The sequence below is a fragment of the Myxocyprinus asiaticus genome, chromosome 8, assembly GCF_019703515.2.
Source record: "Myxocyprinus asiaticus isolate MX2 ecotype Aquarium Trade chromosome 8, UBuf_Myxa_2, whole genome shotgun sequence".
Taxonomy (NCBI): Eukaryota; Metazoa; Chordata; class Actinopteri; order Cypriniformes; family Catostomidae; genus Myxocyprinus; species Myxocyprinus asiaticus.
In genome coordinates, this window is record NC_059351.1 from 48,294,238 (window position 1) to 48,310,787 (window position 16,550).

Below are 16,550 nucleotides of genomic sequence, written 5' to 3' on the forward strand. Positions count from 1 at the left end.
AACCCAATGTTGTTCAGGTGTCTTCAAGAATTCTGGAGAGAAAACACTAAGTTGTGCACTAAGTGGCACATCATTATCTTGTAAAGATAATGAGCGCTCTATGTGCTGCTCTCATAAACACTTGGAATTACCTTCTATCAGTGGGATTACAGTCACTTTTCACATCCTGGGAGAGACCTTACCTCAGAAAGCTGCATTTTAGCATTCCGTATCAGCCAAAAGCATATGTAAAAAATATGCAATGTTAGCTATGTTATTAATAGGCAGCTGCCTTTTAAGGCAGCATCCTAACTTAAATGCAACTATAAGTGACTGATTTAGAACACTCTACATAGGGAACAACTCCAAATAGATATCCTCACATGAAGCGTATGTGAGGAGTCTCGACAGCTAATTCCAACAGAGTTTAATGCTAGCATTTTGCTAAGCTAACAACACAATACACTAATAAGCAAGCATACAAACACATCCACAAATATTGGGCACTTTATTTGGCAAATTTCATTAGACTGAACTTTTTTTTAGGAATATCTGTCAGTATTTTGAGGTTCATCTCATGTAAACCAAAATTCTCTTTTGATGGGCATAACAAAGTTAATAAACCATGAACTTTAACCATGATATTAAAGACGATGTAAATACAACATTAACGTTTTTGGTGATATATTTATGACATGTACATTTATAATAAATGAAAGATAATGACAGTAGCTAAGCTATTTCTGCTTTGTCATTCTACTGCCTGATATGAATTGGGAAACGATCGCACAAATTACTATTGCTGTGGATACTTCCTAAGCAGTGTTGGGTAAGTTTCTCAAAAACAGTAATCCACTGCAAATGACTAATTACTTCTCTAAAATTAGAATCAGATTGCTTTACTTATTCCTTCTTGTAAAAAGTAATCACATTACAAATTACTTTACTTTTTGGCATGCATTCATGTCAGGAATACACTTACAGTATGATGCCTTAAAATTCAGCTCAACAGGTTTTGGAATAGAGCTTTTGGTAGGATAAATCTTCATGTAAATTTGTCTATTCACAAATGTAGGCTATGATGATATATAGATATGGATAAATATTGACATTTAAGCCATGTAAAATGGTGTCTCAATTGAAAGTAAATGCAGCCTTTCCAGTTCTTATATAATATTATTTCAGTATCAACTGCCACCCATAGAGTTATGCGTGGGATACAATGTACAATTACAGACACCTGATTTGCACTGTCACTGTTACTGAGAGTTGCCTGCCAGTCGTAGCTGTGAGCAAAGAGCGCTATATTGTCTGAATTTAATTAAGATGAGGAGGAGAGGTAAGGGCAGGAGGCGTCCCAGTGTGAGATCAGGTGCGCACAGAAGATGATGGTCTGTCACACTGCAGCTAAATGAGGTTTTCTTTGACTTTTAATATGAGCCGAGTCAGCCAACTAGGAGTCTGAATAATCTCAAAGCATCACATGGCTAATGGGAAGTGACAATTCTGTTACCACATAACCAGAGCTCCCATTTAACCCATATGGAGAGTGTAATTTATACACAACTTCCCTAACTGGCCTTCAATATTTCAACAATATTTTCAATATGTCCTGGTTTGAATATTGCCGATTAGAATAATCAGGCAGAGTCATCGCACGGTGCAGAGATATTTGGGAATGGAATGTCTGTGGTATAAGTGTCACTGACCTTCAAATTGCAAACTTTTAATGGATTCATTGTCACAGGGATAATGTTTCTAATAATCCATGCACTACATTGTAAGCTGTTAAAGAAATATTCCAGGTTCAATACAAGTTAAGCTCAGTCGACAGCATTTGTGGAATAATATTGATTACTGCTGACCAGCTGGCCACCCTCTTCACACAGATCTTCAATAGATCACTGGAGCAGTGTGAAGTTCCCTGCTGCCTTAAATGCTCCACCATCATTCCGGTCCCAAAGAAACCCAAAATCACAGGACTTAATGACTACAGACCCGTCGCTCTGACGTATTTGGTCATGAAGTCATTTGAGAGACTGGTGTTGGCCCACCTAAAGGACATCATTGGACCCTTTCTAGATCCCCTTCAATTTGCTTATCGAGCAAACAGGTCTGTGGATGATGCAGTCAACATTTGCATCATATCCTGCAACATCTGGACAGACCAGGGACATATGCAAGGATCCTTTCTGTGGACTTCAGTTCGGCTTTCTACACTATCATCCGAGCTATTCTCCGGACTAAATTAAACCAGCTCTCTGTTCCCACATCTGTCAGTGGATCACCAGGTTTCTGACGGACAGGCAACAGCTAGTAAGACAGGGGAAATTCACTTCCAGCACATGTACGCCCCCCAGGGATGTCTGCTCTCCCCACTACTCTTCTCCCTGTATACCAATGACTTCACTGCCAAGGACCCCTCTGTCAAGCTCCTGAAGTTTGCAGACGACACTACTGTCATCTGCCTCATACAACATGACGATGAGCCTGTATAAAGAAGGGAGGCTGAACAGCTGACTCACTGGTGCAGTCAAAACAACCTGAATATATTGTGTATTGTTTGTGCACTGGAAGCTTCTGTCAAAAAAAAGCAAAAATCTGGGTTACAGTGAGGCAGGTACAATGGATGTGAATGGGGGCCAATTTTTTATGTTAAAATACTCACTATTTCAAAAGTACAGCCACAAGACATAAACAATGTGTGCGCTAACATGATTTTAGTGTGATAAAATCGCTGACTAACCTTTTCTGTGTAAAGTTATAGGCAATTTTACAACTTCATTGCCATGACGATGTCGACAAACCTTAAAATTACTGTAAATATTACCATTTAAACAACTTTACAGCTCAAATTAGAGTTTTAACAGAAGAATTAATGTAAGTGCTTTTACAAAATTATAAGCCTCACATTTCTGCCTTAAACCATCTAAACATTGGCCACATTCACTTTCAATGTAGGTGCCTCACTTTTACCTCACTTTTTGCTTTATATATATATATATATATATATATATATATATATATATATATATATATATATATATATATATATATATATTTTTTATTTTTTTTTATTTTTTTTTGTGGTAATCAATATTATGCCACAAATGCTTTCGATTGAGCTCAACTTGTATTGAATCTGAAATATTCCTTTGAGGTTCGGTAATCTTCAAAGAGTGTAAAACTTTTAATGAAGTAGGCCTACATATAATGCATCGGAAAGCTTAAGGCCACATCCACACTAAACATTTTAGTTTGAAAGCACTTTAACCCTCTCTTCCACACTGGAATGTCATTTTCCTCCACCAAAAATGAAGACTTTTGAAAGTGCTCTCTAGTGCTGCATACTTTGGAAAATGTTGACTTTAGAAAACTAAAAATGGAGTTGTCAAACAAAAAAGGAAAAGTGTGGAAGTGGCCTTGAAATACACATTTGGGTTCAAAAGTAATACACTTTATTATATAAATAATGAAAGCAAAGTAGCATTATGATGTAAAAATCTATTCTAAATATTTTAGATTCTGCTCTATTTCTACAAGGTAAATCACTAACCAAATACTGTAATTGTGACATTGGCCATGTTATGCTCTTTGGAACATTCTCAAATCATGCTGGGAGGACATTGATCATCAGGTTTTGCACAAACTTGTGGAGTCCAGTTTGGACATACCAAATACTAAACAATTCTGAAATTCGTGTTAATTTCTCAATTCATAATCTAACTCAAATTGTTATTTTGATAACATCATTTGAAATGAAACATTTGTATTAAATAAGAAAAATGCAAAACAAAAGCATTTGCACTAGTGGTCTCAAACCTCAGTGTATCATATTGAATATATACATACTGTTAAAAGAAAGGGACATGGAGAAGAAGGACAGAGCAAGAGAGAATCATGGTGTGTGTGTTGCACAAACATATGTAGGGCAAATACTCCATGGGGAGAGCCACTATGAGAGGAAGTGCTGGCACTCTTCCAGTTATTTAATACAGCAGAAGAAGCAGGTAAAAGAAAGGGAGCTGAGGTTGAGACGTGAGGTGTGGCAAAACTGATCAGACAACCAAAGTGCAGCTCTGATGTAATCTCCTGCTGTTTCAGGCCCCAAAGAGAGCTTTAAGTGATGCTGGGGAATAGACTATCATATGTACTGTAAATGCATGAGAACATGCTGGCTTTGCAGAGTTACAAGAACTACAGAATTCACTGCAGTGAAAGAGACTGTGCATTCGGTGTGGTTTTGTTGCAATATGAGCAAAATAGTTTTGAATGATTTTATATAAACATATTTTATGCGTATGTAAAGAGATGTAAACATTTAGTGAACAAATGTTTATGAAATATTACTCATAAGACCTTACTTCTTATGTGAAAGACATAGCTGTTTTCACACTTGGTTCGACTGCTTATTGTTCGCTGGTGCGCATCCATTTGGAAAACCATTTTTCATAAATGAGCCAAATTTGACATAAAAAGGGCTAAAGTCCACAACAAAAACTCTAGTGTGAAAGTGCCCTAGTTTCATGAAGATATGCCCTTGATTCACAAAAGACATAAAGATCTAATGCATCCCTTCAGAAATGAAAAGCCATGATAGTTTTTTTATGCATCTTTTAACATCTCCAAGTCATTAATGTCATTATTTTGACATAAATTGAAGAGTGATATTAGTGAGCAGTGTTTGTGGTACAATATAGTATGTTAATGACAGGTATTTGATGGATAAAGACACTGCTTTGAAATGCAATGGGTTGTATACAGTTTGTTTAGACACACATGTACAGACAAAGCATTTAAAATGATGTACTGTTCATGACAAAAGAGGGACAAATCTCCTGCAATGGCAAGAAGAGTTTGTTGACCTGATTTGTCAACAAGGACTTTAGATAAATATTTTTTTTTTTTTTAGTTTTAATATAAAATCATAGTAACATCTCTGTTGAATAATTATACTTGGACAGAGATGAGCTCAGTTTAAACAAATACTACAAGCATTGAAGATCTCTTTTTTCTTCTTCTTCTTCTCCTTCTTTTTTCTTTTCTTTTTTTTTTTACAATAAAATAATAGAATGTTATGAATTAAATTATATAAATAAAAGTAAAAAAAAAAAAAAGATATTCAACTAAACAAAGTTGGTAAAAAGTTTAACAATTATATGCATACATCTGCTCATCAATACAGTGCATATTCTTGAATCCCACAATGGTATTTACATTATAAGGAGCCTGATCTCATGGAAATTATGAGACAGTTGTGAAATATTTTCAAAATTATATTATGTGGTTCCTTACATGTTTCGCGGCAGTTCTGAGGTGAAATGTCCACTGTGTGGCCTTAAAAGCGAGTCATATTTTCACCCAAGCAGATGAGGTTTTTAAGGTTAATGCTCTATTGAGTTTTATATCTACAAAACCTACCTACCTCCCTACCCTAAACCTTAAACCTAAACCTAAACCTAACCGATAGTGTCATAAAACACACTTGCAACCACGTCATTTTGTGACACATCACTTATGTCGACTTGCATGCTTTTCAGGACTCGTACCTGGTCCTTTGCATCACAATTGTAATGCTGTATCAGTCCAGCTACTGCGCAATTTGACCGTACTTGAGCAACTTTTAAATGTAGTTGGTTATGTAATGCAAAAGTTCAAATGTATGGCCTTACAAGTCATGCACTATAGTTAAAGTGCAGTATATTTAAAGAGTTTACGAACTAATAACGTGCAGTTTCACTAGTAATTTGTATGATTAACATTTTTATAAAAGTCACTGTTGTTGTAACGCCTACATTTCACCAGGAAAGTGTTGTGATACGTACAATGAGCCACGTAAAAATCATTTAGCGAACACGTAGGTATACTTTAGTGATTCTATGAGACCAGGTTGGTTGTAAAACTGCCATTTTTAACTAATATACATGCACATTATAACATATTATAATTACCATTACTATATTAATCAAAATTATTGCCATTTCACTCCAAACATTGCTATAGCTTTACTATCACCATACATAATTTACTTTAATAAAAAATATTTTTCTTTAAGATTACTGCTCTCCACACAACAATCAAGTTTCTACATTTAACAAAATCCTCAAAATATTTAAGAAATCTCCCAACATGCTTTGCAATTGTCTCATGGAAGATTTGATCACACTGACCTAACAATGAGGACCTAACGTCTTTCACTCTAGTACTGATGGACGCCCACAACAGTTGGGTCGACGGATATTTTGGAACATAGACCTGAAGCTGATGTTAACCTGCCTCCGCTTGTTCTTCTTACTGGGTGGCAAAGACAAGGATTTTCTTAGAGCTGTTTGGACCATGACCTTCTTCTCATGCTCTATGATTTTGCACTGTAAGTGACTTTGAATGGCAAAACCCAGTGACTCAGGATCTACTGATGCTCCATATACCTCCCAGGTCATACCTTGCTCATCCCATACGACATCATGCACGCTCTTCTTCGTTTCCTTTGCTGCCTTCTCATCATCCTGTTCTTCTTTCTCTGGCTTCAGCTTGGAAGCTGCCTGCTGCTTCCTGCTCTGCGGTGTGGAGCTTGATGTTGGAGGAGTGGCCATTGTACTGTCTGATGGAGGTTTCTCTGAAGAAGTAGCTGCCTGTGGATAGAACTCGGATTGTGAGAGGGCGGATTTAGAAGTGGGAGGCTTGGCCAATTCCTTTGGAAGATTCTGACTGGCGTGATCAGATGTTTTATCCTGCACACTGGCTGAATTTTGAGGACCAGTTCCTGAGAGTGCAGGTGAGCCTTGGCTCTGAAGGCTGCATCTAGCTTCTTTTGAATATTTATTTTGGTTGCAGGTCTCTATGTTAATTTGATAGACTGGGTGTAGAGGTGAAAATCCTCTTTGAGCATTAGGTAGGCAAGACCCAGGCTCTTTAGGCTTGGCCCCAAGCTTTAATTCCCGCTGCAGATCAGCATCTACATGTACCATCACTGTACCTGATTGTGTGGGCTTCTCGAGAAGGATCGTACTGGAAGAAACAACAGTTGGAGTGTTCATATGGATCTCTGAGGTGGCACCTGATGGTCGGTCTGTGGTCTCTACCCCAAAGACCACTCCTAAACTTTCAGTTTCCTCAGGAAGTAAACCAATTAATCTCTGATGGGGTTGTAGAGGCAGAAGACTAGGGCTAGTGGCTGTAGATTGACTGCAAACCATAGCCACTGCCTGCACTTCTACATCATGCCGTTGCATGCTTGGCTGGTTGCTGAACTGAACAGCAGAAGTCATGGTAGATGCCTCACAGTAGAGTTTGCAATGGACTTGCTTCTGCTCTTCAAGAGCAGCTCCCTGCATTTGGGCTTCCTCAACAATCGCTTCCGTGTGGAACGAGTGGCTTGAGTTATCAGGGATCGTGACATTGCTTCTCGAAGATACCAGTAGGTGCCCAGAGGGAGTCTCTCGAGATATTCCTGGTGGTGTGGAATCAACGACACAATTGTCCTCTTTTACAGGTGCATGCTTTATCTCATGAGGTTGGGGTGTCTGAATATTTGTCAGAGGTTTCTCGTCATTGTGTGCTTGTTGAAATGTCTCCGCTGTTGTATGAACCTCATCTGTAACTCTGGAACAATTGTTTTTTAGAGCACTGGTAGTTGATCCCACTTGGAGCTGCTCAAACTGGATACTGCTGATGGTTGATTCTTGGGCTATGCTGGTGGTGCAAATCAAATCTTTTGATTCAGATAAAAGTGAAATGTCCTTTTTTGTGTTGTTGGTGCTGGGAGATAAATCCTTTTCAAGAGAAGCCCGAGCAGATTTCGAGTGGTTTGGGGGACTAGCCTCGCTTGGCTTTTGATTCTGCATTGTCCCTTTGATTGCACTAGTTTCTGATGTTTTGCTCTGTGATTTGGTCATTTTTTCTAGTGCCTTTGTTGTGCTATTGCCATTTTTCTCCTTGTCAGTGTTCTGTGTAACTGTAGATGATGGGCTGGATGATGGACTTTTAGCGGAAAGGACAGTTAATGACTCTGAATTTGAATTAGATCTGCAATTATTAATTCGATATTCAGTGCTCTTGACGCACTGACCTGACATCTTCGGGTTTGTGTGACTATTTTGAGGTTGCCTGTGATCTTCACAGCCATGGGATACAATGTTTTTTTCTTCCTTGGTGTGGGATTTTGAATCTTTGACAGAGGGCGTAAGGTGCATATGTTCCTGATCTGATTTAGCTTTTTGCGTAGAAGAGCAATCTTGATTTAAGATTAACTTTGGTCCAATGTCCCAGTTACCATTTAACTCCTTATTGCCCAGGGCATCTATACTGGCAAGCTGTTGCATCATCTGGACAGTAACAGTCCTTTTGGGATTTGGAAAATTTTCCATGTTGAATTCCTTTAAAGAGTTCAAAATCCACAATCAAAATATTCTAAACTCAAAGTGGTTCCCCTGAAAGCCGAATACTGTCCCTTTCAAGAAGCCCCTAGAGCAGAGAGATAAAAAGATAAAAACTAGGCATCTACACAAAAGAAGTTCCACCAATTGATTTCTTTCATGCTTATTATAAACAAGCTGTGCAAGAACCTGTCTGAACTTTTATCTGCAAACCATATACTGTACACAGTTACGTATATGAGAACATAATAAAACTGGAACAAAATATAATAAGGGAGAAAAACAGCAATACATCTGAATAATGCAGTGTACATTTTTTAGGTTATTTATAACTGGGATTATCTGTACAGCACAAGCTCAAAGGGAGAGCATTACTTCCAATGAAATGAAGCAAAAGTATAACAAATTCATCTCAAGCAATTACTGTACTATTAACAGTGTCATCCACTACTTGTCAATTATTATATCTCTTCAAAAGAAAAAGAAAAAACAGACATCACTTACTTGACACATCACAAGCTTATAAATTATTTGGAAATTTCTTAAAGGTATAGTTAACCTAAAATAAAAACTCTTCACCATTACTAGTTTGACTTTCTTCCATGGAAAACAAAAGCATATATTGGGCAGAATTTTAAAGAACTAACAGCCTCAGTCAGCAATCACTTTCTCTGTGTGGAAAAATGATGCAACGAAAGTCAATGGTGACTGAGGCTGTCATCCCCTTTTGTGTTCCATGGAAGTCATAATTCCATGCCTGTCACATCTTCTGTAACAACTATATAAGTATACCCATATACACCGATCAGCCACAGCATTAAAACCACCTGCCTAATGTTGTGTAGGTCCCCCTCGTGCCCCCAAAAGAGCGCCAACCCACATCTCAGAATAGCATTCTGAGATGCTATTCTTCTCAATACAGTTGTATAGAGTGGTTATCTGAGTTACCGTAGACTTTGTCAGTTCGAACCAGTCTAGCCATTCTCTGTTTCCATCCACAGAACTGCCCCTCACTGGACATTTTTTGTTTCTGGCACCATTCTGAGTAAATTTTAGAGACTGTTGTGCGTGAAAATCCCAGGAGATCTGCAGTTACAGAAATACTCAAACCAGCCCGCCTGACACCAACAAATATCCATGCGATTATCTAATCAGCCAATCATGTGGCAGCAGTGCAGTGCATACAATCATGCAGATACTGGGCAGGAGCTTCAGTGAATGTTCACATCAACCATCAGAATGGGGAAAAAATATGATCTCAGTGATTTGGATCATGGCATTGGCATGATTGTTGGTGCCAGATGGGCTGGTTTGAGTATTTCTGTAACTGCTAATCTCCTGGGATTTAAATGCAGAACAGTCTCTAGACTGTTAATGTCACTGAAGAGATGGTAAGTCTATCCCTCACAGCCTCATTTTTATTCCCATCAAAAATCAAAGATGGCACTAACGTGAATAAGGTCTATGTCACCTAAACAATGAACCTGCTAAATACACCAATGAGTATTAACTGAGAGACCAACAATCTTCAGCACAAAAGTTCTGGAAACTAGTTCCAGTTTTTATATAAAGATAAATCTCTGCCGAATTCATTTAATATTAAGCAGATATGAATATTTAAACTATGCCAGAGATTTTCATTCATATAATATATTGTGAGTTCTAGAAGTAGCTCAATTTGTGCCATAATTAGTTTAAACACACAAAAGTGCATTGTAATAAGTATGCACAAAACAACAACAACAAAAACACATTTTAAGACAATACTCTGACATGTGGGCTACTGTCAGACCTTAAAGTTCATCTTAATAACAAATCAATTAAAGCAATCCACTGAAATTGTTATATTGTTGGCACTACGTCAGTATTTGAATTAATTCCAACATATTCTGTAGCATTCTCCATTCTGATGAGCTGCAATTATTCTATTATGACCTTAACAGTTCAAATACCCCAAGGAACCTCAAGAATGGAAACCTGAGAGTCAAAAACAAACCACAGCTGTCTTTAGGGTAAAGACAGAGCCTCAGTAACATTGAGCAATACGTGCTTAGTTCCACTTTAATAACGCTGTACACTAAATCTAAAGACACACAATACAAATGCATTAGGTTTGCACATACTGGCTCTATAGTGTTCCATGCATGAAGAAGTATTATACCCAAAAAGCATCATGCATTAATAAAACAATAACTTCAACTGGTATAGTTCTTAAATAAAGACTGCCCTCATGATAGGACTTTGTACCATAACAACAAAAGCCATGATTATAAAACCGGGTGAATTGGAGGCAGTCCTCCGGCCCCTGGTGGATGGAACGCCCCGCCGTGTTTTGGTGGATGGTAGGGGTCTCCTCCACCCCTGGCAGCGGTTCTCCCGCTCCAGGCGGTCGGCAGTGAGCCCCACTGGATGGTAGTGCGAGGACTCTACTACGGCGCATCCCTCCTCCTTCCCGGGCTTCCCAGGTGCATAAGACTTTCTTTCATCTGCTGAACACAAATGAAGATTTTTAGAAGAATATTTCAGCCTTACAATGCAAGTAAATGGGTGCTAAAATTTTGAAGATCCAAAATTCACATAAATACAACATATAAGTACTCCAGACGACTCCAGTGGTTAAATCAATGTCTTCAGAAGTGATATGATAGGTGTGGGGGAGAAACAGATCACCATTTATTTTACTATAAATTCTCCTCCCTGCTCAGTCAATCTTTTTCACATTCTCCTTCTGTTTTTGGTGATTCACAGTCTTAATGCATATCACTCCTTACTGGGCAGAGAGGAGAATTTATGTTAAAGAATGACTGATATTGATTGTTTCTCACCCACACCTATCATATTGTGACTGAACACATGGATTTAACCACTGGAGTCATCTGGAGTACATTTATGTTGCCCTTATGTGGATTTTGGAGCTTCAAAATTCTGGCACCCATTCACGTCCATTGTATGGACCTACAGAGATTAAATATTCTTTTAAAAATCTTAATTTGTGTTCTGCAGAGGAAAGAAAGTCATACACATCTGGGATGCCATGAGGGTGAGTAAATGATGAGAGAATTAAATTTTTTGTGTGAACTATCCCTTTAAAGTCACAATATTCATTGAGATATAAAGTCAGAATTGCCTTTTATATTTTAAGAATTCCTGGCAGGAACTTGCTTCCATACAGAGAAATACGGAGGAATAAACAAAAACAAACAAAAAAAAATATCAGCATAGATTTCTGCCAATAACCGGTTCAAGCAACTATTGGCACCGATTAATCCGTAAAACCGATATATCGGTCAAACTCTAGTGAACATAAGTGATTCAGCAATTCTGCAAACATCTCATTTGCTTTCATTAAAAAAAAAAAAAAAAACTTTTTTTCTTTGTATATCTGCATTATATCGGCTATCGGCATCCTAATATCGGATTGGCCATTAAAAACCCCATATCAGCTGACCACTGGTATGCATATAAACAAAGCATGCAGTTCTTTCTGATTCAGAAAACACTTGGTTTTGGTATAGCTGTGACAGTATGGTAGGTTATTTCCTTTCTCTTTAATCCATTAATGACAAACAGAAGAAGTGAATGTGTAAAACTGTGCTTCAAATAACACTCAGTAAAAAACAACACATTGGAGAGGAGAAAAGCCAGCATGATGCACTAGTTCCCACTGCGGAAATATTCACTTTGATTGCCTGACATTGCCTGTCAGAACACACTTTCAATATTAAGTTCTGCCGGCAGTGGGTTTTTTTTTTTTTTTTTTTTTGTATTATTAAACGCTCATTTATATATCCTAACAGCTATCCCACAAGAGCATGCATGCACACTAAGGCAGAGAAATGCATCTTTATAATCAGCCCTATCTGGTTAACATAGGACTTTATACAAATGACCCTAAAAATAATCAGTTTTAATAATCAAGATGAGTAATTGCAATGCATGTAATAATTTACAGTGACACTCGGCTCACGTTTCATTTGGAAACTTATCTTTAAATTGTGTTACGATTCGTTTTAGGGGCACACACACACACACACACACACACACACACACACACAAGTCAAAGTCTAAACAGCATCGTACAAATTCTGATGAATTAATTAAACCAAGATGAATTTACTTAGGTATCTTAAATCTGAACATTTACCAATTACGTTTACCATTCTCTTTAAAACACAGTGACAAATAACAGGAAAACATTGCATTATATAAAAAATATATATTTAAAAAATAATAATAATACAATTAAATAAATAAAAATCCCAAAAAAGAAAAAAATAATAATTCCACAATATCAAACAGCTCAAACCACGCGTTCATATACACATCCTTGACTTGACTACAACAAATATCCCATAACTTGACCTTGTTGGCTAATTCATCACCCTGGAAGCTGGCGTATATGTAGGATGTGCAGATAAGAAGAGAATACGAGTGTAAAATCTTACCTGATATGTGTGCGTCTGTCACATATCATTTATCGTTTTATTAGTGCGGTATTCAAGCACTGCTCTTGCACTAGCTAGTGCACTCGACTGCTTATCAATGAGAAAAAAATCTAAGACGCGTGTCAGTGAGATGAAGCCACGCCTTCGAAACGGTTTGGAAATATACATTTGATCGCTCTGTGGATGGTGGCGGCAAATAAATAAATAAATAAATCATGCAGTGCCCTGTATCACCGCTAGATGGAGACATCGCTCCTTAAAAACTGAACCACGAAATTAGGAAACCGTAACACAAATATATTACTTTAGGTCATTGATTCCTTCTATTCAATACCTTTTTTTTTTTTTTTTTTTTTTCATGTCCCTTCATATATGTCTTTATATATTCTATAAATGTGTAATCACACATTTTTCAAAGATAGAAACCGTATTATTTTCTTTTATTTATTTTTTATTTTTTTATATTTTTTTTTTGTGAGCAATACTTCAGTTAAGTGTTTATATAATAAATAAATACTTTGAACAGCTCTCAAATGTCTTGAGGGCTTTTCTATGTTCTTTATATTCATGTACATGTATGTTTTATGGAAACAAATTACATACTTGTGTGTGTGTGTGTGTATATATATATATATATATATATATATATATATATATATATATATATATATATATATATATATATATAATTGCTGTTTTTATATACTGTATATTTTCGTATATTTAGGGATGTTTGGGTATGTAGGGTACAACGGAGCTAAAGGCACACCTTTAGGAAAATTTGCTTTTTTCTGGTCACAAAATGTATCATGATCTGGGGGGGAACATGTATTTTTACTGAATATTGATAGAGCGACATAATTTGTATGAGAAGAAATAAGGTTGTTTTGATTAATATTCAGTTTTTAAAAAAGGTAATGAGAGGGCTTTTTAACCAAAACTTGGGGTAAAAGGCCTCCAGGGGTTTACATTTATATCATGTAGATAGGGGCACTAGTTAAAGCGCAAAATTGGTCAACCAATGCAAATAATTTTGAGACAGCAAGATGCTTTTTGAGTAACAAATTAAGACTGTTTCAAAATAACTGCTTCTGCAAAGGGTGCACCATTTCTGGTTAATTTCAATCGCATTTGGCATTTTATAACATCTTAAGTATTCTATAAACATATAAATCTCTATTTATAGATTGGATCAGTCAATGTGAGCCCACTTTGAACATTTTTCCATAACAAATCTATCCGCCCCACTTGAGAAAAACAGTGTGTTTAATAAGGGCCTGCAACAGTTTATTTATTTATTTATTTATTTATTTTTATTTTTTATAAAATACTCTTCTCACATATTGGACAGTTATTGAAAAAACTGTAATTTAATCATCTTGAACAAAACTGAAAATAGCAAATAAGTACTTTGTCTCAAAATAAATGTTGTACTTATGTGTTAGCTGCATTAATTTGAAACATTTTTAAAGTTTAAAAAATTACATAAAATGACCTCAAAATTAAATTGTAGACATTACACACAAAGGGAGACTCCACTCACAACTAATTTCAATCAGAGATTATTTAGCAGAGACGGGCCACTTCTATTTAAATGAACGGGAGAAACTGGAACGCTCAACCAATGAGCGCTGAGCGCTCAACGGATGTAGAAATGAAGTCCCGCCTTACTGTTAAAAGAGCCAATCACCTTTTAGATACAGACATCGCCTGGTAATCAACTCTAGATCACGCATGCGCATTAGCTATGCAAGCCGGGAACATTGCGTTTTTTAGCGTAATATGAGGTAAATAATCACAATTTATGACTCCAGTATTGTCATATTTTATTGCTGATTTGAAATATGTTCTGACCCACCGTTTTTGAGATTTCGGTCTTTCCCCATTCAAGTAGATTGGAGCTGCACTGTCATGACTGGAAATAGTCTCCCGAGAGCGTTCCAAAGATGGCCGACAGTGGACTGACTCGCTAGAGAGACTTTGTTTCAATACAGGTGACGCGAGAGGAACGACGCGATACTTTAATCAGCATAAATATACAGCACACACACACATTTTGGGTAAATAGTCAGTTTTCTAACATTTTAAACTATTTTTATAGATACTTTTCAGCATTTAATGAATAATTAAGGATTCGTCTAAACGTAAACTGATTTTTTAACGGATTTGTAAACGGATGCAAAGTTCTAAGCGACACCCAGATAACTTAGAGGTGCACATTTTAATGAATCGTTGAAAATAAATAAATAAATGTAGTTATATAATATTAAGTATCTCAAGACCATAACGACTTCCTGTCCACTGTTCTTCTGAGGTATGTAACCTCTTCACTGCTACAAACTGTGTCTTAAATCATTATAGGCATATTACTTAGCCACCATTTAATTCTGACTTTGTGTCCCTGGTCATTTTGGGCAAAAACAATCAACAAACATAAAATACCCTTTGGTGGTCTTGTTGCATTCTGCAGTTCACCAGCAGGGGTCACTGTCATCCATCAGAATTCTGATTGGTAACAGCCATCACATATTTCCCATGAGCTGTTTGCATTGAAAGCTCAATAGATTTGCATAGATCCCACTTCTCAAGCCTTGCCATTGTAAATCTTTGCATGTACTACTGAGATTTCCTTATTTCCTGAACAAATAGAGTCCTTCCACAAACCTGCAAAAGGGCCCGTCAAAGGCGGATGATGCTCTTGCAGCACTGTGATTTATCTTCTTTTCTATAATCAAAATATTTTTTTTTTTATTTTAATTTTGAGGCACAATTTGCACTTCTTGAAAGGTTTCACACTCATGATATAGTGATGTGTATTAAAGGGATAGTTCACACAAAAAAGAAAATTCATCCATTATTTACTCACCCTCTTCTTGTTCTAAATCAATATAACTTTCTTTCTTTTTCAGCACACAAAGGGAGAAAATTAGGGGGAAAAGTCAATAATGTCATACAATGGCAGTTTCTGGTGACCACCTCTTCAAGCTTCAAAAAGGACACAAATGTAAAATTCAGAAGTCTAAAGAATTATTAAATGAGACCCATGCCTTGACAACATATGATAAGGTTTGGTGAGAAACAAACTGAAATCTAATTTACTATGTAGTGAAAATCTTGACGACCGTTGCTCTCCTGTGCACAGGGGCGTAGATTCCCCAGCAAAAAGAGCGCTGGATAATGTGGGAAATTTACTTACAATCTATTGAAATCAAACCTGCATATGCATATCATTTGCATGTGTGTGCAGCTTGTGATATATACTGTACTGTATGTAAACGGTGTAATTTGTCAATTTTCTTTCCTAACGTATTTTATATTTGTGTTACACTATATCTGAAATATATAAACTTACTGTGGGTACACTGAGTTTTTTTTTTTTAATGATTATTCGCAATTTTATCTCATTGCCAAAAAAAAAAAAAAAAAAAAAAAAAAAATCTGTATGTTCTGTTTTGAGTGTGACAGTTCAAGCTTATCTTGCCCTTATCTTAAAATGTGAGTACAGCAGAATGCTAGACATTACTGATTTTTGAAAAACACATATACTTTTTTCAAACATTACATGAGAGGAACAAGTTTGGTTATAACATTTTCTACTTTTTTTTCATGTGTTATAACACATGACTTCACAATGATTTTATATAAAAAATAAAATAAATAAATAAATAAATAAAGGACATTTTCTCAGCATTTGGTCCAGGCAGAAGCAAAGGCTTAATATTCCTTCCTGGTCACATGGTTTGGGGTGTGA

The 16,550-nt window shown here is 36.5% G+C and overlaps 1 protein-coding gene across 3 annotated transcripts; it reads right to left on the bottom strand.

Moving 5' to 3' along the window:
- Positions 1-4,300: 4,300 nt before the first annotated feature.
- LOC127445104 (G protein-regulated inducer of neurite outgrowth 3-like) lies at positions 4,301-12,892 on the bottom strand. Of its 3 annotated transcripts, none has more exons than XM_051704897.1 (3): positions 12,800-12,877; positions 10,602-10,843; positions 4,301-8,442 (listed from the first exon to the last, which is right to left on the bottom strand). In XM_051704897.1, the coding sequence occupies exon 3, from the start codon at positions 8,343-8,345 to the stop codon at positions 6,174-6,176; it is 2,172 nt and encodes a 723-aa protein (XP_051560857.1). In that variant the 5' UTR covers positions 8,346-8,442; positions 10,602-10,843; positions 12,800-12,877; the 3' UTR covers positions 4,301-6,173. The 3 variants fall into 3 exon arrangements, with proteins under 3 accessions (XP_051560857.1, XP_051560858.1, XP_051560859.1); XM_051704898.1 differs by having other exon boundaries at positions 10,602-10,840; positions 12,800-12,869; XM_051704899.1 differs by lacking the exon at positions 10,602-10,843 and having other exon boundaries at positions 12,800-12,892.
- Positions 12,893-16,550: the final 3,658 nt, after the last annotated feature.